The following is a 24,566-nucleotide window of genomic DNA, read 5'->3' on the forward strand; positions in this document are numbered from 1 at the left end:
TGAAAATACATTTTATTATTATTTTTTATAGATTTTAACCAGTGTTGTGTGTTTAAAAAGTTTGTGACATTCCTGGTATATATTTTTTTCGTTGGCTAAATACAATGCAAATAATAATTATTAAAAAATCTGCTTTGTCAATCCATTGATGCCAATTTTACTGAGATGATAGGATCACAAAATGTTTGATTATGTATAATAAATCAAGGGTTTTTCCAGTTCTTCTGGCATTTATTAATAATACAGTAAGCAGACCCATGGTTGCTCAACTGGTATTGCATTGTCATACAATGCAAAGGTCATGGGTTTAATTCCCAAGGAACACACGTAAAACTATATAGACCTTAGCTTGAACTTGATGAGAAAATGTCATGAATGAGAAATGTCAAAAAGAAAGAAAAAAAAACCATTACTGGCCCTTGCAAAGTGATAATTGGTCATTGTTTTTTAACGTAAAAACAATTTGGTTTTGCAAGTCAATTGAACCTACTTATAAAAACAAGTTAAATGAGGTTAACTTAATTTGTTACGTTAAATTAACATATTAATATATGTTGATTTGATAAAAATTATGAATTTTTTACAGTGTGGAATGTTAAGCTTCTGAATGTATAGCTTAATGCTTAAAACTTGGAAGGCTACATTTCTTGAATTTTTATAAATTAAATTATTAAAATGTATCTGCAAATAGAAGTGAATTTTGACATAAACAAGAGGATTTCTGAATATTTTTTATTTATTATGTAGTCACCGCATGATTGACACGCCCACCTTACACAAGTGGGCGGGACTTTAGCCTTCAGTTTTGTAAGTACCATGTTGGTGCTCAGACTCTTGTAGAGGGAACCGAGCTGGTTTGAATGGATATTTGATGGAACCACTAACTTTGAGCAGCCACTTCACACCAGCACAACCATTTAACTGATTGCTTTCCCAACTATAGTTTAAAGGATTTTTCTGAAAAAAAAATCACCTGAGAGAAGTCAGACATCACCGGCGCAGTGTGCGTGTGAATAGTAACATCATTAAGAGCCTATCAACTCTACTTTAACATTACATCAAAACAGAGGCAGAAGTGCTCAAATATACCGCGATGCTTTGACAGTCACAGTAAGGTAAACATTTACATTTTATATTTGACACTGTAAATGAATGGCAGCATCACTGACACCTGTTCGTTATGTAGTTGCGTGTTGCATCGTCGCGCGCGCATTTATCTGTGGGTTAGGTTTGTTTTGGTGCGTGTTGATGTTCTGATAAAAAGTTATTCGTGCTTATAAAATGCAGCAGATGATGTCTATAAGAGACAATGCATAAACTACGGTATGTACTGCGTACTTTATTGTAGTAAATTTATTTCAATATAATTGGTATATTCGCCGTCTTTTTAGTACATTTGTCAATAAAAGTGTCGATTTATTGATAAAATAAGTATTTAATTTAGAAAACAGATACATTTGAGTCGCAATGATCTTCACAGACACTCCTGCGTAGTCTATTATAAAAGATGCTCAATGACCATTATGAAAGCACTGGGATGACAAGAAGGACTGCAGAACATTTTCCAATGCAATTAATTTAATATTATTTAAACAAGTCGATTTACTTATAAAAAGCTGATTGCCAATGAGGTAAGAAAAATAATCTAATTTAAAAGGATGAACAAGATTATTTTTTCATATTTTCTCATAAACTTCACAATATTCTTTCAGATTTCTCCAAAATCAAGACTTCTATGTTAGTGCCACTTTTCTTCATAAGGAAATATATATGTTTTTAAGGATTTTTAGATAATTGTGTTAAAATATGATTTTTGCAGTGCGGACATGAATAGATACATTTATAAAAATCATAATAGATTATTGTTTACTTTGTTGCAGTGTTAAATAAAACATTGATTACTGAAGTTATAAATCACTCCACTGTTTTTAAATATATAAAAGACCTTTTATACACTACAGATTCATGTGATGACTAATACAATGCTAGCATACATCCCGAAAGTGCAGACATGCCACAAGCTATGCTTTGATATCATCTAAAGTGGTTGATGTTGTACAAAGTTCAGCATAGATATGATAAGAATTTATTTAGGAAATCATTAAATCAGTTCAATAATTCAAATCAGAAATACAGTTTTATATTTTATGACTGTGGTACTGTTATACCCAAAAATACTATAGCGGAAACGATATTTTACATTTGGTTTCTCACTGTAGTTAATGTATTATTTTGAAATATTCGCCCTTTGAATTCTGACAGAAACATGACATTGTGGTTACAAACCAGGCATTACAGTCAAAAGCAACTGCTAGCAACCAACTTTGATTTCTCTTATAAAAGAGCAGTTAAGCTGTTCACTGTGCTATTATCGCATTATTGCTCTTATTAAGTGTAAGTGGTGAAAATTTGTAGTTCATTGTAATGGTTACACTGCTACAGTTTTTGAAATATTGGTAGGCTACTTTTTAATGTGTCCTCAGTGAGAGCTTTTGTATCGTTATTTCTAAGTTCAAATTCCAATCTAAACTTTTAAAAGTAGGCTATGTAAAAAAAATGGTATTATTTTGTTTAAAGATCTTATAATCTTTTTGACCTGAGGCTTTGTATGATAATTGCCTGTTTCCTAAAAGACAAAATAATAACAGTTTACACTGACCTCCATTCCCTGTGCTCTTAATGTATTGTGCGGTTTTCTTGAAAATCTGTAAATGCACCTTTCATACAAGTTGTGTGTGAGTCATTCAATTGCCATCAGTGCGAAATGATGAATGGTAATTTTAGTTTTGGAAAGCTCCTGGAAAAGCAAAGAGTGTTCAAGACCTGAAGGACTTTTCTGAAGACCAGTAGACAAACAAGAGACACATGAGGAGCTATCACTAGTCATTGATTAAACAAGTAGTCTAACAGCACACAATATTAAAAATCAAGTGCATGTAAACTTTTGAACTACATGTAAACATCTGTTATGCGAAATACTTTATTCAGGACAGCACTAAAAAAAGCGACTCTGCAAGCCGTAGGTTAACTTATGATCTCAATGAGTGCTGTTGTCTGATCATCACTCTGTGATGTTACACAGTAGAGCAATAATAACATCATGATGACTGGAGGTTAATTTTGCTTTAATATGACAGAAAGTACATAACGTATAGCTGCAATTATGTTTATAGTGGATATAGGCTATATCCACATGAAGCCGCTGCATTCCCTATCCGATAATTTTTTTCCCTTGCTCTAAAAAAATAATCCGTAAACACGAAACCACTGAAACCGACTGAAAGCGGTGTAGTATATATGCCGGACCAGTATGGAGCGCTGTAATTCTGCCACAGATATACACTATACACGGAGAAGAAGACTTTGAGCATGCGCATAACCAACGTATGGTGTTGTCCATTATCGCTTATTGGTCACCACAATTGCATAGAAGCAATAGATTTTGCTGTAATAAAGCTAGTAGGCTTTAGTAGCTTCTGTAGCACGAACACAATCACGTAGTCCGCCGTTATTGTTGTTGCTGTTACGTGTAACGCTTCCGACACGTGATGTGATGACGTTTTCGCTTCACAAAATATACGGATTGGCTGTACAGACGAAACCGCAAGGGTGTCGGTTTCAGATTTATCCACTTTAGGACCCGCTTTCAAAAAATAGCGGATTCAGTCTCCCAAAACGCCGGATCCGTGTGGATGAAACGCCAATACGATAACAAATTTATACGTATGCAGTGATACGCGTCTCCGTGTGGACAGCCCCTATAGCCAATATAAAAATATACCTGCAAATATTGGGGTCCAAGCAGGTTCATACGAACAGACATTCATCATTTGTAAACTTCAGAGTAGGAATGCTCCAATTTTGTATTGGCTTCGATATGGAATGAAATTCTGGATCGGGTATCGGATTTGCTCGATCAATTATATTCATTGACAGAAGCACACATACTCAAAAGTGTGCACACAGCCTCACAAACACTAAAATGTTTGCACACACAGTGGCACACACTCAGAAACATGCATGGGTGAGAGCCGTGGTTCAGAAAACATGTCATGCACACAACAAATTTATTTATCTTTTTAATTAACCAGACACATACACACAAAACAACGACAACTGTTTATGTCTTAGGTGAACATAGATAGTTGAGAAGGAAACCCAATGTTGTAATATTTTGGATCCATTCTGTCCTAAAGTGACAGTATCTCTAAAATTTACTGGGTTATTTTGAACCCATAGTTAAAGGGACAAACCCAATCGATGGGTTAAATCTAAACCAAAAATGTATACATTTGACCCAACCATGGGTTTGCTAAAACAACCAGCATAGGTTCATTTATAACTCAATTTTCCCTTTTAAAGCAATTATTAGGCCAACATTTTATGGACTGTAATAAAATGCAATAGCTGCAGTTGTGCTATTAATCTTAAAGGGACATTCCAATCTTTTGGAAAATATGCTCAGCTTCCCTAGAGTTAAACATTTGATTCTTACCGTTTTAAAATCCATTCAGCTGATCTCCATCTCTGGTGCTAGCACGTTTAGCATAGTTTAGCATAATCCATTGAATCTGATTAGACCATTAGCATTGCGCTAAAAAATAACCAAAGAGTTTTAATATTTTTCCTATTTAAAATTTGACTCTTCTGTAGTTACATTGTGAACTAAGACTGACAGAAAATTAAAAGCTGCGATTTTCTAGGCAGATATAGCTAGGAACTATACTACCAAACTGGCGTTATAATCAATGACTTTGCTGATGTAACATGGCTGCAGCCGGCGTAGTGATATTACGCACTGCCCGAAAATAGTCCCCTTGGTTACTGTCAATGGCAGGGGACTATTTTCAGGCAGTGCGTAATATCACTACGCCTGCTGCAGCCATGTTATCAGCAAAGTCCTTGATTATTACGCCAGAATGAGAGTATAGTCCTAACCATATCTGCCTAGAAAATCGCAACACTTAATTTCCGTCGTTCTTAGTATGCAACTACAGAAGAGTCAAGCTTCAAACAGGAAAAACAATGAAACTCTTTGGTTATTTTTTTGCGCGATGCTAATGGTACTTCTAAGGCAGTGGTTCCCAACCTTTTTCACTTCAAGGCCCCCTAGTTGCCCACAACGATATTTAAAGGCCCCCCAGTCACAATTTTTTTTTCACATTAAAATAAATAGAACTTGGAATGACTCACTAGACAGAAGTATATTCGCTACTTAAATGGCCAAAAAAAGAAGCATCTTGGTTTTAGCTTGTTTTAGCATATTTTAATGCGTGTTGTGTCTAATTTTTTATAATTTTAAGTCATCTTGAGGCCCCCTTGGAAATCTCCTGTGGGACCCGGCCCCCTGGTTGGGAAACACTGCTCTAAGGTAGACATTGGTATCTTATGGCGCTTTTCCATTGCATAGTACCCCACGGTTTGGTTTGGTTTAGTTTGGGTCGGGTCAGCTTACTTTTGGGAGCTTTTCCATTGGGTGCAGTAGGACCCGATACTTTTTCCGTACCACCTCGGTTGGGGTTCCAAGCGACCCGAGCTGATACCAAACATGACGCGAAAACACAGTAGATCACTGATTGGTCAATCGTCACTAAGCGTCATCGCTATAATGTAAATATTAGCTTTACCTTTAGTGCTAGCTTGCTTGCGCTGTCTCGAGGAAAAATGTTGTCATCTGTGCTCTGCTATAAGTTCCCAAACTCCATTTTAGCAATGAAAAACATCCACAGGTTGAGAATCAGGGACACGATAACAGGTTTTTCCAAACTTGCAGTTTGTGGCGGAACATTCACGACGAGCATGTCAGTATTATATGCTTAAATGCAACTTCAATGAGGCTCAGCGGAGCCTCGGGTGTTTAAACCGAAACTGTCAAGAGAGATAGTCATAAACGCGATGTGCAAACATCTATTTGTGATGGCCAATTTAAATTTTTGGCGGACTGATAAATAAATAAATGAATGGGAATGTACAAGGATGCTCTCACTTGTATGATGTCACAGCAGTATGCAGCGCAAATATAACGACACGCCTATAATCCCTCCCACTGCAAAGTGATACCAAACTCGATGGAAAAGCTAACCACCCTAAAGTGAGGTGAGCTGACCCAACCCAAACTAATTAAACCATGGGGTACTATGCAATGGAAAAGCGCCATTAGAGGTACATAAAAGGTACATATTAGGACCTTTATTAAAGGTACTGCCACAGTGACAACCTTTGTACATTTATTTCTGGGAGTGCAGGACATGGTAGTGAAGACTTGTGCCAAGTTTCGTAATTATACCCTTTGTCCTTGTTAGCTACTTTATTGTGCTAAAACATTTTGAAATTGCCAACACCCAAATTGACTGACCAAATAACATTGGATAATATTTATCCCATCCCAATGAATCTAAAGAAACCACCATATTTTTAAGCCAAAGAATAAAAAAATGATAACCATTTTTTAGGACCAGTAGGTGGCTCTGTGTCAAAACTGTGTGTGCCCTCAGATCATGAATGTAATGGTGTTTACACACTTTTGCATCAATATGCCAAAGCATTGCCAAGATACAGGTTCGGGTCCATTTTGGTGAGCTTGTGATCAATTTCAAAAAAGGTTAGATGAGTTCAAAATACTTGCTCTATCCTACCTACAAAATTAAATTCAAATCAGATAACCATGTATGAGGAATTGTAAAAAAGCAGGCTTATCACAAAATTAATTTTAATTTTTTTAAACAGAAATGAAGTCAGAGATGTACATTTGGATTCGCAATATAGTGAATATTTAGTGTAAAGCAAAATCTGCTTAAATCATGACCAAAACTGACAAAGTTCAACATATAAATGTCTAAAACACTGGGAAGAAGCATTTGCTGTGGCTTATTTTTCCACAGTTAAGTAATTATCTCTTAGGGGTTGTACCCACGTCATTAGATTACGTTATGTAGTGTAGAAAACTGCAGATACTTGTGGGAGGGGGATGAGAGGGTTTGTGGTTTAGTAACCTCAGTTTTTTTGTAATACTCTGCTATTACATGTTAGGAGTTGCAGAACCTTCTTACCTAAATGTGAATGTGTGACTGATGCAGCATCATCTCTGATCTCTGGGGAGATGATTTTAAAATCTGCATGTCAGTCACCAGAGAGCACACTGAATGCTCATTAATTTAAGCCTGCTGTTTGTTCTTTATAAAACCACCAGAAGCCTTACAGAAGCCAACAATGTGTTCAGAAAAAAACTCAATTAAGTGTTGTTTTAGTTTCTATTGTAAAACAGATGTGTCATATTTACAAGAGATATTTTTAGGCAATCAGTTCTCCTGTTCTTGTATGCTTAGAAATGCTGCTATCTAGTTAAACACACGGTTGTACACAAATCCTGACAGATTAAAGGTACCATAGAATGTAGGGGTGCATGATGGGCAATATCGCATTTATAATCGCAGGAGTTACGTCCACGGTAATGAATGCGAAATTGCCCAGCTTGTCAGTGAACTTTCATCGTTCATCCACTCGAAACAGGGTGAACGGCACTTTCACATTCGCTCTATTCGCTCTATAGTTTCCCACCATCAGGTCGCGGTCCTGTAGTTCGAGTGAAAACTACAAAAACTTGCTTTACGGCAGACCTGCAATCCAGTCAGAGCCAGCTATGCTGCAGTATTTACGACAGTGGTAATGGACAATTACGCTTCTAACCTGTAGGGGGAGCAAAGAGCAAAAACTCTTTAGTGTTGCTTTAACGCTATATGCTATTTAATGCTATATGCTAGCGTTTAGGCTGAAGTTGTACTATTGATGTTATAGTTATGTTTTGCAGGTCCATACTGAAAAAACACAAACTTGCCACTCAGAAACATCCATTTCCAATCTCTGAATAACTTATTATTTTCTCAAAATCTGTATCTTCGTCTGATACAGGCTCAAACATAAGGGGCCCTATTTTAACGATCTAAGCCCATCTAAAGCGCACGGTCTAACCGGCCATGTCCGATTCCACTTTTGCTTATTTAACGATGGGAAAAATGGTTTATGCGCAAGGCGCACGACCTAAAAGGATTGTTCCTATTCTCCTAATGAGTAATAGGTGTGTTTTGGGCGTAACGTGCAATAAACCAATGAGAGTCTCAGCTCTCATCATCTTTAAAAGCCAGTTGCGCCTGGCGCCATGCCTAATCCCTATTTAGAAAGCGGAATTTTAAACTGAAAAACTAAGTGGAGGAAGAAGACCAGCAGTTTAAGAATAATGTTAAAAAGATTTGTTGTTTTCATTTTTATTGAAATTGTTATGTTTTGGATTAAAACCTTTGGATTAAAAGTAAAAATAGCAGGCTTTTATGTATTGACATCCTACATAATCATTGTAAGCTCATAAAATAGTTTGCAAATATGCAAGAAAAGGTTTGTACCCTAAAAATACTTTATTTGTAACAAACAGGAGATAAAGAATATACAAACGTGCGGAGGGCTGTTTCAGCACTTGGACAGCACAATGTTTTTTTTTTTAAAGCATTTCTTAAAAATTAATAAATCCGTGGGGTAGCATTTAAAAAACATTTAAAACAGTTGCATTTGTTTAAAGCAAAGCATTTATTTACTTAACAGGCTACAGGTGAAGCAGCTCTTTATGCCTTCTAACATCTCATAATTGGTTTTCATTTATGTCCAGGAGACGCAATAGTAATCTTTTACATTTTAATCCTTTAATTTTTCATATTTTAAAAGACTTTTTGTGCTGCTGTGCATCCATGTATGTGATAAGCAAACCCGGGTTGTCGTCCGATGCATATTACTAATGCGCTCATTAAATAACAAAAACACTATTGCACCATTGACTTTAGACTTTAGACCAGGTTTTAGTTGGTCAATGGCGTAGTCTATTTTAGTTGCCTCAAAATAGCAACGCACCAAAAATGCGCTTGAACACACCTCGTTTTCATAACAGAACGTCCATGGGCACAAAATTGGGCGCAAATGCATTTGCTATTTAAACAACATGGCGCTAAAGGTGAAATTATCATTGCGCCCGGTTGAAACTAGCAAAAGACACTTGCGTCGCACATTGTGCTGCATTGCGCCAGGTGTATGATAGCGCCCAAGGTCTGTTTACACACACACACACACAGCGCTACTAAAATAAGCCGATCTGAGCAACAGCCAATCACAGAAGAGCTCAACTTTATTAATTATGACCTTTTCAAATAATGAAAAGGTCTTACTCATCTCATTATTCACCATGCATATCTCGTTTTTCTTTTATTGTTTACGTTGCTTAGGAACACACAAGAATTCAATATTTATCGATTATGAAGACAAAGGTGTCTGCAATAAGCCAATAAGACATGATAGGGTTAGTAAACCTTAATCTAGAAATTTAGACCTATTGGCTGTAGCCTTTCAGATCAGAATGCTGTGTTGGGACTCCAGCTTATGCATCAAATTGAGCTTACAGACACGACTCTGTTGTAGTGTTTAATCTAAACATGTTTTGTTGTTCCCCAGGGAAGGTCATAGTATTTCTCAGTGTTCCTAATGGAGAATGAGACGTCAGCAGCCTCAGGCTATGTTCCACATTATCTTCTTCGAGGAGATCCCTTTGCATCCAAGCTGTCTAAGGAAGCCGACATAGTGGCTGCGTTGTACATCCTTATTGTTGGTAAGCATGGAGCCTTGAAGCCTTGAGTAAAATTCACTCAGACATCTTTGGAATCATTCAATGGCAAATTAAGGAAAGCATTCAGTATTCTTTGAAGCAGTGGGTGTATTGGTTGATTATGAATGTGGCCTGGGAAATACAGATCTTGTGAAAATTTAATTACCCTTACTTGTGATCGTAGACCACAGAAAATGTAATTTTTTATTATACATCATCTGAAAGCTGAATAAAGCTTTCCATTGATATATGTTGTATTAGGATAGGACAACATTTGGCCTTGATTTAAACATCAAGAATCTTAGGGTGCAAAAATTGAGAAAATAGCTTTTAAATTTGTCCAAATAAAGTTTTAAGCTAAACATATTACTAATTATACTTTTTAATATATTTATATTATATATATACATATGAAGAGTTTCGTTGCAAAACGAGATAAATCCGTTTTTTTAATTGTTCAGAAATCTCATTTTTTGTTCGTGCATTCCAATTAATATCAATTGAACTGCAGTTGGTTTGTTTTGATTTAAACCTTCATAACTTAAAAAATACAGCTAAGTATAGCACCATAAAACAAAATAATAACATGATAACATAATAATAAACATGTTTTGACAAAAATGTAAAAAAATGGATTTATCTCGTTTTGCAACGAAACTCTTCATTTATATATAAATTTATATACGTATATACAAAATATCTTCATGAAACATGATTTTTACTTAATATCCTAATGATTTTTGCTAGAAAAACAAAACATTTTGACCCATACAATGTATTGTTTAAGTATTGCTACAAATATACCCTGGCTTTCAGAAAACCAAACATTTTTGTAATATTTTTTAGGTATTTATCTTTTGTCATTTCTAAATAGCAAAATGTCTGAAATGTCTGTAAAGCTTTTGTCAGCATTAACAAGAAGTTACTCAAGGCCAAATAGGAGTGCATGTTCTGCAAATAATTGGGTATATACTGTACTGTATGTATAAGGGCAACTTGGCATACATATACACATATTTCACTCATGTTGTAATACATATTAACGTGTCTTTTGGGGAAATATTTACAAAGTTTTTCCATTTCGTAACAGTTTTTATGTAATCTGTGAACTACGGGAACACAAATATTAGCTTTAACCTAAGGGAGTGTGTACACCAGGGATGTCCAATCCTGCTCCTGGAGAGTCGGTGTCTCTGCAGAGTTTTATTTCAACCCTTCACACCTGATCCAGCTAATCAATGTCTTACCTGGCAGACTAGATACTTTGAGGAAGGTGTGGTGAGAGAAGTTTTAGCTAAACTCTGCAGGACACCGGCCCTCCAGGACCGACTTTAGACACCCCTGGTGTACACCAAGGTGTTTACGCCTACAGCCGGCGTATGTTTTCAACATAGACTGTAAAAAAAGATGGACGACGCATGTTCGCTCTCCTCCATTGGTGAAAAGTTAAGCCGCCAGTGTCCAGATATGGCGCTGACATCTTGAATCTTGAGTCTGCGCAGAAGCGATTTCGGGACCAGTCCTGCGCAGTAGTGAGCAGGAAGTAAAGCCGCGAAATTAAGGGCCCGCCCTCGCTCTCGCAGAATGCACATATCACACCTGTCAATCATGACGTGACACCACCCTTTTTATAGCATTAAATAACTAACTAAAACAAACTTATTTTAAAAACAAACACTTGAATTTACATCAGCGTGATAAAACTACAGTTAATGACAGAAACCAGCTTCAGAGAAAAGAAGTGTAATTAAATTATTTAGTTGGTCTCAAGTCCCATTGAATAACATGGGGAGGCGGGGTTTATGACCTATACAAGGACCAGTCACTGGAGGGCGATCGAGACATTTTGGCCTCACTTTTCAGGGTTGTGCAGCACGCTTGGTTTCCAATGGTTTCCAATGGCTTTTCAAAAACGGCAAAAGGCGGCAGAGTGCCAGCACTCAAGAGTTTTTCCACCGTTAGCGCTGAGCGCCCAGAGTTGAAATGCTCGTCAATGTCGCTTTCACTAAGCCATCCAATCACAATGAAGGAGGGGCGGGACAAATATAAAAACAACCGACCTTCATGTTTCAATGATTGATAAACAAAACAGAAGTACCATAGCAACCAAAGCTGAAAAAAGGCTGGCAAGCGCCCTCAGTTGGCATCCGCCTGGCATTTTTAGCCACATTTAAATGCTTTGGTTAACACACCCCCTAAATTTTCTTAAAAGATATTCAAACAATTTATCAAAAAAATAGATATTTAACAGGTATTCTGCACCTCTAGCATCTGCCAATAATTGTTTCTTTCTTTCGGCTAGCTGGGAATGCTTTGGCAAAATGAATATACAAATATTTGTCATGCCAATGATGCATCTAAAAACTGAAATCTAAAAGCTGAAAGAGCAGATATTTGCCATCACTAATAGAATGACAGAGATGGGCATTCATCGCATAGTTTATTCAATGCCAGAAATAGTTGTCCTGTTTTGCCAATAAGCTTTTGAAAAAATGTAATTCGCAGTTCACCTATCCGCCGGTTAAGCTGTTTCCTACCTTCTGCAAAGGCTCCAGTGTTCTTATATGACCTAGAAAATTCTGACATATTTTAATAGATAGATCGAATTGTATGTTACCCAATCTAGTCCCCGTTTTCTGTGTCCTGGATAACCATGCGATAAATGGCTTCTTCTTATTAGGTACTTTGTTGAACTATACTATAGGTAAAAAATTAACCAATATCTTGTTAGAGGATAAAATATGAGCATTTGCATACATAATATTTATGCATAAAATTATATTTTGGTAAATAGTCTCAAAAACACAATCTCTATATAAACTGCATAAATGTATCAGTAATTTTAATGTACGTGATTCACATCACATCACTTCATGGTCATATGAGGACAGTAGACTGACAAAAATTGAAAGAGTTTATTAAATTTATCACATGCAGTCCCAACAGTTAAACTTAATTGACTGTAGTAGGTCAGTCAGCTGAGTTAACACAGGCCAGGATATGAAATTATGCGGAATTGTGGCGAGCACAATGATCAGCACGTACACATGTTGAAATCTAAAATTATAAGAGTTTCACTGTTTTGTAATCTTATTGCACTTTTATTTACAGGTATCTTGGGTGCCACTGGAAATGGTTATGTCATCTATAAGACCATCACACGAAAAAACAAGTTAAAGCCGCCAGAGTTCATGACACTGAATCTCGCTGTACTTGACTTTGGCATATCAGGTGAGGTCGTGATTTGATTCGTCATATGTGCTTGTTATAAAAACTATTAAATGATTTATAATACTGTAATGCCCAGAATTCATGTGAGGTTATGTATGTTTCACTGTTTACATGAAAAAACTAGAAAGGTTTTTTTGTACTTTAGAAGTTGGGGTTTCCTTGAAATCTTTAGAGATATGGGGTCAGTTTCCCGGACAGGGCTTATCCTATTCCCAGACTGCTGTAATTTCAAAACACCTTGCACTATCAGTGCCATTTTCTTGTTTTAAGATGCACACCAGTATTGTTTTTTGTATTGTAATGTTTGTAAAAACCATTTTAATATCCTAAGGCCTGGATTAATCTAAACCCTGTTCGGAAAACATCCTCATAAAGTTGTGTTCTGTTCTGTCCTTTATGTTCTAAATGGACATCAGACAAAGGTTGCTTGGCACTGCTTACAAAAGTGAATGAAATATTTAATTATTTTTATAATTGAATATTGAATGAAGACGTGAAAAGCATCTTGTCTATGTCAGATATCTTTCAGACACTCCTCTCTTCAGTTATTTTTATTCATAATTGTACTCTGGACCCTCCTAGTGGATAGTCGTGCAGTTACATCACCTCAGCTTCAGCTCTGTGTGGTAATAAAATCGATATCCTGCTGCTTAATGCTTCATTTATAATTAAATACTTTTGGTCTGTTAGATTGGTGATGTCATTCTTCACTATAAAAGACCTGGTTGTGTATAAGTTACAGAATCGATTACATCTCTGCTGATGTAGTTTGTTAGAAATAAACATAGTACCACAATGTGGACCATTATAGACTTTTGTTTCCATCCAAACCTGCATGTCTTCTGCTGGGTCGCGAAAGGCTGATGACTTTCTCAGCATCTCAGGATACACTGGGGAAACTGCTTTCTCTTATTAAACCTAATACATTTTAAGTTTTCTGCCTGTGCCAAATACAAGCTTGTGGGAGAGACAAAGCTAATTTGACCTGGTAGCCTGAACTAGAAAACTTTGACAGTAATATTTAACAACTAATTATGTGGTTTTATTCAAGCAATCCTTTGGTAGGGTACACTGCACACTGCAAAAAATGATTTTCAAGAAAACATTTTCTTAGTATTTTTGTCTTGTTTTCAGTAAAAATATCAAAAATTCTTAAATTAAGATGCTTTTTCCTGATGAGCAAAACGACCCAAGAAAATAAGTCCAGTTTTAAGACCAAAATATCAAATTTAAGTTATTTTGTGCATAAAACAAGCAAAAAATCTGCCAATGGGGCAAGCAAAAAAATCTTGAAAATTTTTCTTAAACACTAAAAACACTAAATTCACAAAAAAGTGTACACACTGTATACACTGCAAAAAAAATATTTTCAAGAAAAACATGTCTTAGAATTTTTGTCTTGTTTTCAGTCAAAATATCTAAGAAATTCTTAAATTAAGATGCACTTTCTTGATGAGAAAAACGACCCCAAAAAAACAAGTCGTTTTAGAACAAAAATATCAAATTTAAATTTGATTTTGTGCATAAAACAAGAAAAAATCTGCCAATGAGTAAGCAAAAAAATCTTGAACATTTTTCTTAAACACAAAATTCAAGAAAAAATTAGCTTACCCCATTGGCAGGTTTTTTTTTTTTTTTTTGCTTGTTTTATGCACAAAATCACTTAAATTTGATATTTTTTGGTCTAAAACCTAGACTTATTTTCTTGGGTCGTTTTGCTCATCAAGACAAAGCATCTTAATTTAAGAATTTTTTCATGTTTTTACTGAAAACAAGACAAAAAAATACTAAGAAAATTATTTCTTAAAAAGAATTTTTTGCAGTGTAGCACAAGGAGCATGGTAAGGCATGAAAAATAGTTATGATGTGTTGTTATATTGTCAGTTGTATCTAAGTAAAATAAGTTTAATCAATATTTTACTGTTTGTTTGTTTTTTCAGTCTTTGGAAAGCCATTTTTTCTGGTGTCTAGTTTTTCTCACCGTTGGCTCTTCGGCTGGGTCGGGTGCCGCTTCTATGGCTGGACCGGCTTTTTCTTCGGATGTGGAAGTCTCATAACGATGACAATCGTCAGCTTAGACCGCTACTTGAAAATCTGTCATTTAAGATATGGTAAGAAGCATCTTTTGAAAATTGGCTGATCTATGACATCACGTTTCACAAATACAGGACATTTTTAAGTCCTATCACTTTAGATTTTTTTAAGGAAAAAAATCTTTAGAAATTTTAAGGCAGCAAAGTATTTTTTACAGTGCATAAACATAATTAAAAAAAAGTTATGAAATTATCAGTAACAGTCTTTGATTCGGTTGCTGCCATTTAGGGACTATTTTTTCTAGCAAGAAGAAAGTAATTTTACTTCATAGAAGTTGCGTTGAAACAATCTTCTGGGTTTTAATATTTTGTGTGTTATCTGTTAAATAAAAGCAATGAGGTACTCAAGGCTAGTGCTGTAGTGAAGTATCGTGTTCCTAACAATGCCCTTTAGTTGTAATATATTTCATGATACAGCAAAATTTCTCCTATATTGTTGCTTACTTAAATCATTTAGTCCCATTTTTACTCTTTTAAAGGACAAGTTCGGTATTTTACACTTAAAGCCCTGTTTTCAGATTGTGTATGATGAAATAGAACGGTTTTGACTGAAATTTCGACATGCGGCTGCCCGAGAATTTTCGGGTGTTTGTTGTTTTACCTCCCACCTCTATAATGGCTGTATGTGCACTGAAACAATCCTTCCCAAAATGCATTAAACTTTCGTTTACAAAGACGTGAAACCCACCCAGTGGTCAGGGGTGTTCACTGATATGCTCACACAAAAACTGGTGCAGAAGATGCTTACTTCCTGATGTTGATGATGTTTATCTATCGCTCTTGCCTGACATGCATGTTTATGATAATTTTACTTTGTCATCAGGAACATGGTTCAAGCGGAGCCACGCTATTCTCCTTGTGCTGTTCACTTGGTTTTACGGTGCATTCTGGGCCACCATGCCTCTGTTGGGATGGGGTAACTATGCACCCGAACCGTTTGGCACGTCCTGTACTCTGGACTGGTGGCTGGCCCAGGCCTCGGTGTCCGGACAGAGCTTTGTTATGTGCATGCTCATCTTCTGCCTTGTCCTCCCCACCGGCATTATCGTCTTCTCTTATGTCATGATCATATTCAAGGTGAAGTCATCAGCTAAAGAAATCTCTCATTTTGACACACGGAATAAGAACAACAACAACCTGGAAATGAAGTTGACTAAGGTTAACATCCTACATAATTTCCTGTGCTATTATTATTTATGCAAACCATTATTTTATGCATATTTTTGAACAAATATTTGTATAGACAAATGCAAATGTGGTATTCCATGTGATTCTGCTTGGATCCTCCAGGTGGCGATGTTGATCTGTGCAGGATTTTTAATAGCTTGGATCCCTTATGCTGTGGTGTCAGTGGTGTCTGCTTTTGGAGAGCCTGATACAGTGCCTATTACAATATCCGTTGTACCAACTCTGCTTGCCAAATCTGCTGCCATGTACAATCCAATCATCTATCAGGTCATCGACTGCAAAAAGAAATGTGCAGAGTCTTTCTGCTTTCAATCTTGGAATAAAAAAAGGAAAAATTACACGTCCTCGAGGTATGTGTATACATAATTATGGAATAGTTAGTTTGAGGTATAAAATATTTATTATTATCCTGCATGATAATAAAGCCTTTATTTTTTTAATAAAAACAAAGAAAATGTTTGAAAAGTTGAAATAAAGTGCCTAACGACTTTTATTAGGAATAAAAGTATTTAATGGGTATGGTTAGGGGTTGGTGTCGGGAGGGCTTTTGCACCATTCATTTAACTCTTTTCCAGCCATTGATGAGTTATCTCGTCAATTTAAAAAAAAAAAACATTTACCTGCCAATGACGCTTTTCAGATGAGTTTTTACGGTAATTCCGTAAAATTATCCACTAGATGTCGCTCTTACCAAATGTATAAAAACTGAAGCAAAAACTAATTTAATTAATTTTAAACTCTGTGTATGTTTTGATAATCAAGAATCTGATCTCTGACAAAATATACTTTACAAAAATGTAATTATTTCAGCTTTTTGCTTAAAATTTTGTATTTTTTAAGAAACCTACACTCACCTAAAGGATTATTAGGAACACCATACTAATACTGTGTTCGATCCCCTACCTTAATTCTACGTGGCATTTATTCATCAAGGTGCTGAAAGCATTCTTTATAAATGTTGGCCCATATTGATAGGATAGCATCTTGCAGTTGATGGAGATTTGTGGAATGCAGATCCCACCACATCCCAAAGATGCTCTATTGGGTTGAGATCTGGTGACTGTGGGGGCCATTTAAGTACAGTGAACTCATTGTCATGTTCAAGAAACCAATTTGAAATTATTCGAGGTTTGTGACATGGTGCATTATCCTGCTGGAAGTAGCCATCAGAGGATGAGTACATGGTGGTCATAAAGGGATGGACATGGTTAGAAACAATGCTCAGGTAGGCCATGGCATTTAAACGATGCCCAGTTGGCACTAAGGGGCCTAAAGTGTGCCAATAAAACATCCCCTACACCATTACACCACCACCGCCAGCCTGCCGAGTGGTAACAAGGCATGATGGATCCATGTTCTCATTCTGTTTACGCCAAATTCTAGTGATGTTACCAGTGACACCGAAGCTCCGAGCAATCGAGTACTCATGCCCATCCCTATATGTAGTGGTGATGAGTGGTATCCGGTGGGGTCTTCTGCTGTTGTAGCCCATCCGCCTCAAAGTTGTGCGTGTTGTGGCTTCATAAATGCTTTGCAGCATACCTCGGTTGTAACAAATGGTTATTGCAGTCAAATTTGCTCTTCTATCCGCTTGAATCAGTCGGCCCATTCTACTCTGACCTCTAGCATCAACAAGGCATTTTGGCCCACAGGACTGCCACATACTGGATGCTTTTCCCTTTTCACACCATTCTTTGTAAATCTTAGAAATGGTTGTGTGTAAAAATTCCAGTAACTGAGCAGATTGTGAAATACTCAGACCAGCCCGTCTGGCACCAACAACCATGCCACGCTCAAAATTGCTTAGATCACCTTTCTTTCCCATTCTGACATTCAGTTTGGAGTTCAGGAGATTGTCTTGACCAGGACCATACCCCTAAATGCATTGAAGCAACTGCCATGTGATTGTTGATTAGATAATTGCATTAATGAGAAATTAAACAGGTGTTCCTTATAATACTTTAGGTGAGTATATAAGAGACTTAAAAAAGGAAACAAACAAAGATAGGATGAAACGGTTTTTTTCCCCCCGTTTTGTTTATTTGAAAGCAGAGGGTCTGTTCTTCCATTTGATATATTTGTATGTTTATAGAAGGAAATTTTCCTGGAAAGCATTTTGTGAGACTTTTGTGAAAATCACAAAGAAATGCTGGTGGGCAACTTTTAAAAAATTACTATTTACACTTATTGCATATTTGATCATTTTATTTATTAAATAAAAATGATTTTCACCTACTGTAAATAGCATATCGTTAAGAATATGCTCATATTGTCACTTAATGTAAATAGAAAATATCTCTCTATTTTTACTTAGAGTAAATGCCATCTAATGTATCGCTAAATAGCCGCTGCCTAAATTCAATAGTATTGTTTTGTTAAACAGGTTCTACACCATCCCTGCATCCCTGAAGGAGACACCAGCTCATGAAGTTCAAATGGAGATATAAGGAAATTACCGAAACTCACAACAGGCTTGTGAAAGGACACTGCGCAACATTCATTATGATCCTACAATTCAGACATCAATGATTTCCATCCTTAACTTCACTGATGTAATCCACTATACTGCTCTCAATAGAAGAATTAAGAGGTAAAGATGTGTATTTTTATCATTTGTATAATTATTTTAAGTTAAAGCACTGCATATTTACAGAACCACAAAACAAATCAATAGAGGAACTGCTTCAAATAGCTAATGTACAGTAGTATGACAGTTTAAAACAAATGCTAGTCTCTGTTCAGTATAACATGGCTCATTAATTTTTTATACACTGAGTAAACATAATGAAAACTGACCACACACATCAGCATGTTTATTTACACATATACAACTGAAAATATGTCTGTACTTTGTGACACTGGATATAGCACTTATGTATTGAAAGCCTTTTGCGTTATCAAACACAGATGAGCATTGAGAAGCTGGGTCATGTGCAATGATTATACATACAGTATCATTTTAAAGGTATCTCCAAAATTCAGTATGTAATCTTGAGGATTTTTAAACATATGATCTTTTTAAACGTATTAGTTCTTAATAAGCCACATAAAAGCAGACAGTCCCTTTACTGTCAAATGTTAACGTATATGGTACAGATAAGTTGTTTAGAGTGTGCGGATGAAAGTTTCTAAAACATACAACAGAGATTTTAGCTAATGGAAGTCGTGAAGCAATACAAGCACAAGGTTAAGGGTACATTTTCTTGAAAATAACTGAGAGACCCACTTACCTCTACAAATTGGATCTCCAAGGGCTTTTAGTGAACTTGTACTCCATCATGTAATCTGTTTAAGAACCTTGTATGAACACTCAGGCCCGGTTTTATTGATAAGGCTTAGGTCTAGTCCTAGACCAAAATAAGACATTGTCCTCACAATTTGCACTGACATCTTAATGTTATTGTTTTGTCTCATGATGCACACCACAGATGCTATTTTTCTAAGGCACATTTATAACAGCTATTTTAATATCTTTATTTAACTAAAGCTTACCTCTGGCCTAATCTAAGCCTTGTCTATAAAAAAACAAGTCACAGTGTATTAGATCCCATTGACAAAGAGTAGAATAAACTTTGTTGTGAGACCACTTAAAGTCCCTATGAAATGAAAACTGACAATTTTTACTTTTTAATGAAATATTGCATTGTTCATTATAAACAATTTATGCGTGTGGGTCACTTTTTAAAAAAAATCATGTGCCCTCATGAATTATAATCAAAATCTGTAAATGTACTTCCACCCTTGGGAGCCTGATCTCACGAGAAATCATACATATTTTACGAGTTGCCTAATTCGTATCAATTCATATGAAGTTAATGGTGCAAAATCATACGATTTTCATGAAAAAACAACAACCTAACCCCGCACGTAACCCCAACGTCACAGGGGTCAAGGCAAATCGTACCAAAACTTACGAATGTGGTCGTATGAATTAATACGAATGGGCCAACTCATAAAATATGTAAGAATACTCGTGAGATAGCATTGAACCTTCCCTAATGACATCAGCTAGACAGCTTAGGCGGAGCATCAGTTAACGCCGCCCCCTCCGACTTACAGTCTGCTCAGAGCCCTTTAAGAAGAGAGTTTTTTAACAAAAATCCAAAAAGCTTGGCTATCACATGATTCATGGACACATCAGTTAGTTCCTGGAAGTTCATTTACATCAAGGAAGTGGCAAAGAGCTGGGATTTTTTTCTAATTAATGGTAAAGAAATGGATTGATTTACAATATTCATATATGAATATGTGTAGGTAGTATATTTATGTAGTTACATTAACAATGTTTTTTTGACAAATAAAATCCACTAATATAGGAAGATTAGTATGTCAGCCTTGTTAACATGTTTTACGTTGCTCCCAACCCCTTTAAAGCTTTAAAATGCACCACACTGTGTAGTACATAAGCTTAATGTTTGTGAATGTTTATAATGTACAATTAACTGTGCGCTGTGTATATATCTTGTGCCTGTTTGATTTATAAATTTACAAAGAACAAGATAAAAAAGACTCATAAGGCATGTTTAATTTATTGTAAATTATAATAATACTTCTGGCTCAGTGTTGTTTTCTTTTTGTTGTTAATATGAACATCTGATGGGAGATGCCATCTTCATCACTTTCAGTTATTATTAATCCTTGAATGCATTAATACTGTGCATTTTATTAATACAAGTTATTATTAAATTAATTTATTGCATTCTATTTAATTAACCAGCAGAATCACAGTGCCAACACCTTACCCACACGTTTTATTCATAAATAAACTCTGTGTATTTCTGGCCCACCCAATCAGAGGCTTGGCCCACCCTGGCCCCACACCACATAACAGACAATCTTTTGGCCAAAATTTGAAATGTTACACTATATTAACAGACGTTAACTAAATAGTTCCGAAAATGTACAAAAACATATTTAAAAAGAAGAAAACACAAACACAACAACAACATTAAACAACCCTAACAATTGTCTTAAATACATGATATTAAAACTATAGACGTGTGAAATTAAATACCCCCCCTCCGAATCCAACCAGCCCACCTGGAATATCACTTGGCCCACCTTTCATCTCAAATCTGGAGCGGGGCCTGATGTATTTACTAATCTGCATTAAATCACAAATTTAATGAGAAATAATTCACCACAAATGCATTGATGAACAAAGTGATTTGATTCACATGTAGTGCTAAGATATCATCTTATTTTTTAAACGTCTTAATTCTTAAAACTTAAGTTCATCTTCTGCTGCAGCTCTTTGGGGCTGACAGTTACTTCCAGGAACTCTTGAGAGGCTCCATGATCCATCATTGCTGTAAAAAAAAAAAACTGTTCCTAAAGGGCTCTAAGTCTGCTGCGAGATTGATTTTTGAATAAAACTTTTTATATCCAATCAGTTCAAAGTGGAATACACAAACCACACCCACTATTTTCCTCATGCGATTTTCTATTTCACTCGGAAATGCGTCACAGTAAAGTCGATCGCGACATCCTGTTCACGGGATCTTTTCTCCTCTGCTGTCATGCTGTTGTGACAGGGAGCCGATGTCCCCTGTAAATCAAAATGTCCTTGCAGGTGTAGAAATCACTGAACGCCTCATTTTCCGAGTGTCATTATGCAGTTTACAGCCAGCATGAGCCATAAGAAAAATCACTTTCTAAGGTCTCAATTTTTTCTCCTAGTCAAATTGCTTAAGTCTCAGATGTTTCTCTAGAAAAAAAGAAATCTCACAAAGGTTTCAGTATGAACTTAACCAGTTCTCATAAGATTTACACAAATCCACATTATTTTACATATACAGCTCCATACTCATAATGTATTTTAACAATTGTCTTTTGCTTTTTGTTTCTTTAAGCAGTTTTAGAAGAAACATCTGAGACTAAGATGATACTTGCTTAGTTAGTTTGACTGAGTTTTTTGGTGGATGAAGCTTAACAAAACTCCTAAAACTTAAACTTCCTAAAATGAAATTAATGCACATTTACTTTTGTACATTTAACATTTCCAAGATTATTAAAATGTGTTAAATGTGTTAAAAATTTTGACATAAAGCTTGTAAAATTAACCAGAAAATGTCTTGCCATGTGAATTATTGTAAAATGTAGGGCAGCTAAAGAGTGCTCGAGTAAATCTAGTGATCTGAGAAACAAATACAGATTTGCATATTTGTACAAAAGTGGGACAACACATTATTTATATTTCTTTCTATTTATGGATTTGTTTCTGCTGTCATAACATTGCAGTAAAGGCTGTCACAATAAATAAATAGCAGCATCGCTCATTTTTGTTGTGGTGCATTCAGCTTTAAAATGCCATTGCATTAATTAAATGATACAATTCAACATTGTGAAAAATGCAGCATTTGTTTGTCAAATCTTTTGTTGTGTTACCTTACCTTAAAAAATTAAGTTCAACAATTTCAACTTGTTTTTATAAGTTGTGTCAACTTATTGCAGGTAAAAACATGACATAGCAGGTAGGCACCTGTAACAAGAATGGTAAACAGGTTTTAATTCATTTTAAAACTATATAAAATTACATTGCTTTCACCTTTCAAATCTACAAAGTTTGCTTATTGATAAAGTGTCACCAGAACATATTTCTAATTAGAATTTTTAAGAGATATTTCATATGTTGAATGTAAAGCCACATTGTAAAAAAAATGCAGCCCAAAGTTAAAACAAACAACGTAAATTCAACCTACTATTTTAAGTTTTGGCTTAAAAAAATTACATAACTTATAAACTCTAGTTGAAATTGTTTATCTTAATTTTTTTAATTATTATTTTTATAAAAATATTTGTTGATTTGAAAAAAAAAATGCTACAATTTTTTTGCAGCGCACAAAGATGTGAACATTATGTTGCTCAGTATATAGCCACACAACACGTTATATACTTCTCATTGATATACACTGTAAGACTTATGTTTAACTACTGTAATTGTGAATTATTTTGTATGTTCTGTGTACCCATGTAAACAATTGTGATGTCAATAAATATATCGACCGCAATAAAAGACAAAACAGTAAGAAATTGTTTACATCTATTGCTTACTTTATACTTTATTCATTTAGTGGGATAATATGGATATATTTTGTATGAAGAGTTAAAAGAAACGTCTGAGTTTGTCTGATTCTGCTCAAATAATCCAGAATTGGGCTTTTAGCCAGGTTGACAAGAAGAAATATAATGTGAAATTGTGGCAGTCAGGATTAGCATCCCAATGTTTTTTATTTTAAAATAAATATTTATAAAGGATTTATTGTTTAAATGTCCCATAGCTTGTAGGTGGAAGAAATATAGTGCCCCACCTGGGACAAACAATAAAATGATATCAAAAAATTGCTGACATCAAGCATCGACTGTATTTCAACAAAGCTTTTAACATCCCTTAAAGATTTTTGGGAATAGTCCAAAAGCAGTATAATGCATGATAAAATGATGGAAGAACAAGACCTGCAGATGTTCCACAATGTCAAAACTTGTTCAAACCTGAAAATAATGTCAAATAATGGTCCCTAGCTGTCACCGGGGCACATAAAGAGTTCATAATAGTACCTCAGAGGTGCATATTGGCAAAGAATATACCTTAGAGATACCAAAAGTATCTGTACCTAAATGGTACATATTAGGACATTTTAAAGAGTACTACCCCAGTGACTGCTGGGGGCCATTTTTGACCATTAATCAGCTAGCAAAATTCTTGCTGAGGCGCAGTAAAAAAAGATGTTCACTATGAACTGTGAGTGCTGAACAAGGACAGCCGAGTGCGAAATTAAATGGACAATGTTTTGGCAGTAACTGTAATTTTGTTACAGAAACGTCGATACAGGAAGGTTTGTGCGAAGACAATGTAGCGTTCCTGTCAGAGTCAATAGAAGTACTGCCAAAATCTGCTAATTGATGTCAAATAAAATGTACATAAAAATAGCTTATTGCTGCATTTTCTATATGAATGACAGTGAACATTTCTGCTTTAATCGCATTTAGCTACAGTATAATAACAGCATTAGTTGATCAATTAAATAATTTATAATAAAAACACAATTTCAAGGGCATCTATCATTTCAATAGAGGATAAATATTTGCCATTCATTTCTTTCATCTCTCTTGGTTTTTCACTGACTGTTGAGTTTGCTCATGCCAGCACATAAACAGTATGATTTCAATGGGGGCAGCGATGAGATTGGCAGGAGATAAAACTTCACACTCGCCATGAATTTTTGATTGTTGAGAGGGATTCTGCTCAGAGTAACAAGCAGAGCAGATGAGACGACAGTTTCACACTTCTGCCTCGCTGCCACGATCAGATGGACCTAATGAGGATCACAATTAGCACAAATGACTCTATTTACAGTTACTAATTTAGTTGAAAAGATCTGGAGAGGTCACTTTTTATTCCCTCTAAGCAACAG

At 35.6% G+C, this 24,566-nt stretch overlaps 1 protein-coding gene across 1 annotated transcript; it reads left to right on the forward strand.

Moving 5' to 3' along the window:
- Positions 1 to 826: 826 nt before the first annotated feature.
- On the forward strand, positions 827 to 20,707 carry opn5 (opsin 5). The gene is made up of 7 exons (XM_055186996.2): positions 827 to 1,115; positions 9,490 to 9,643; positions 12,752 to 12,871; positions 14,812 to 14,982; positions 15,788 to 16,122; positions 16,255 to 16,502; positions 18,536 to 20,707. Exons 2-7 carry the CDS (start codon positions 9,520 to 9,522, stop codon positions 18,597 to 18,599), a joined length of 1,062 nt encoding a protein of 353 aa, XP_055042971.1. The 5' UTR covers positions 827 to 1,115; positions 9,490 to 9,519; the 3' UTR covers positions 18,600 to 20,707.
- The last annotated feature ends 3,859 nt before the right edge of the window (positions 20,708 to 24,566 follow it).

This window comes from Misgurnus anguillicaudatus, chromosome 18, assembly GCF_027580225.2.
Source record: "Misgurnus anguillicaudatus chromosome 18, ASM2758022v2, whole genome shotgun sequence".
Classification (NCBI taxonomy): Eukaryota; Metazoa; Chordata; class Actinopteri; order Cypriniformes; family Cobitidae; genus Misgurnus; species Misgurnus anguillicaudatus.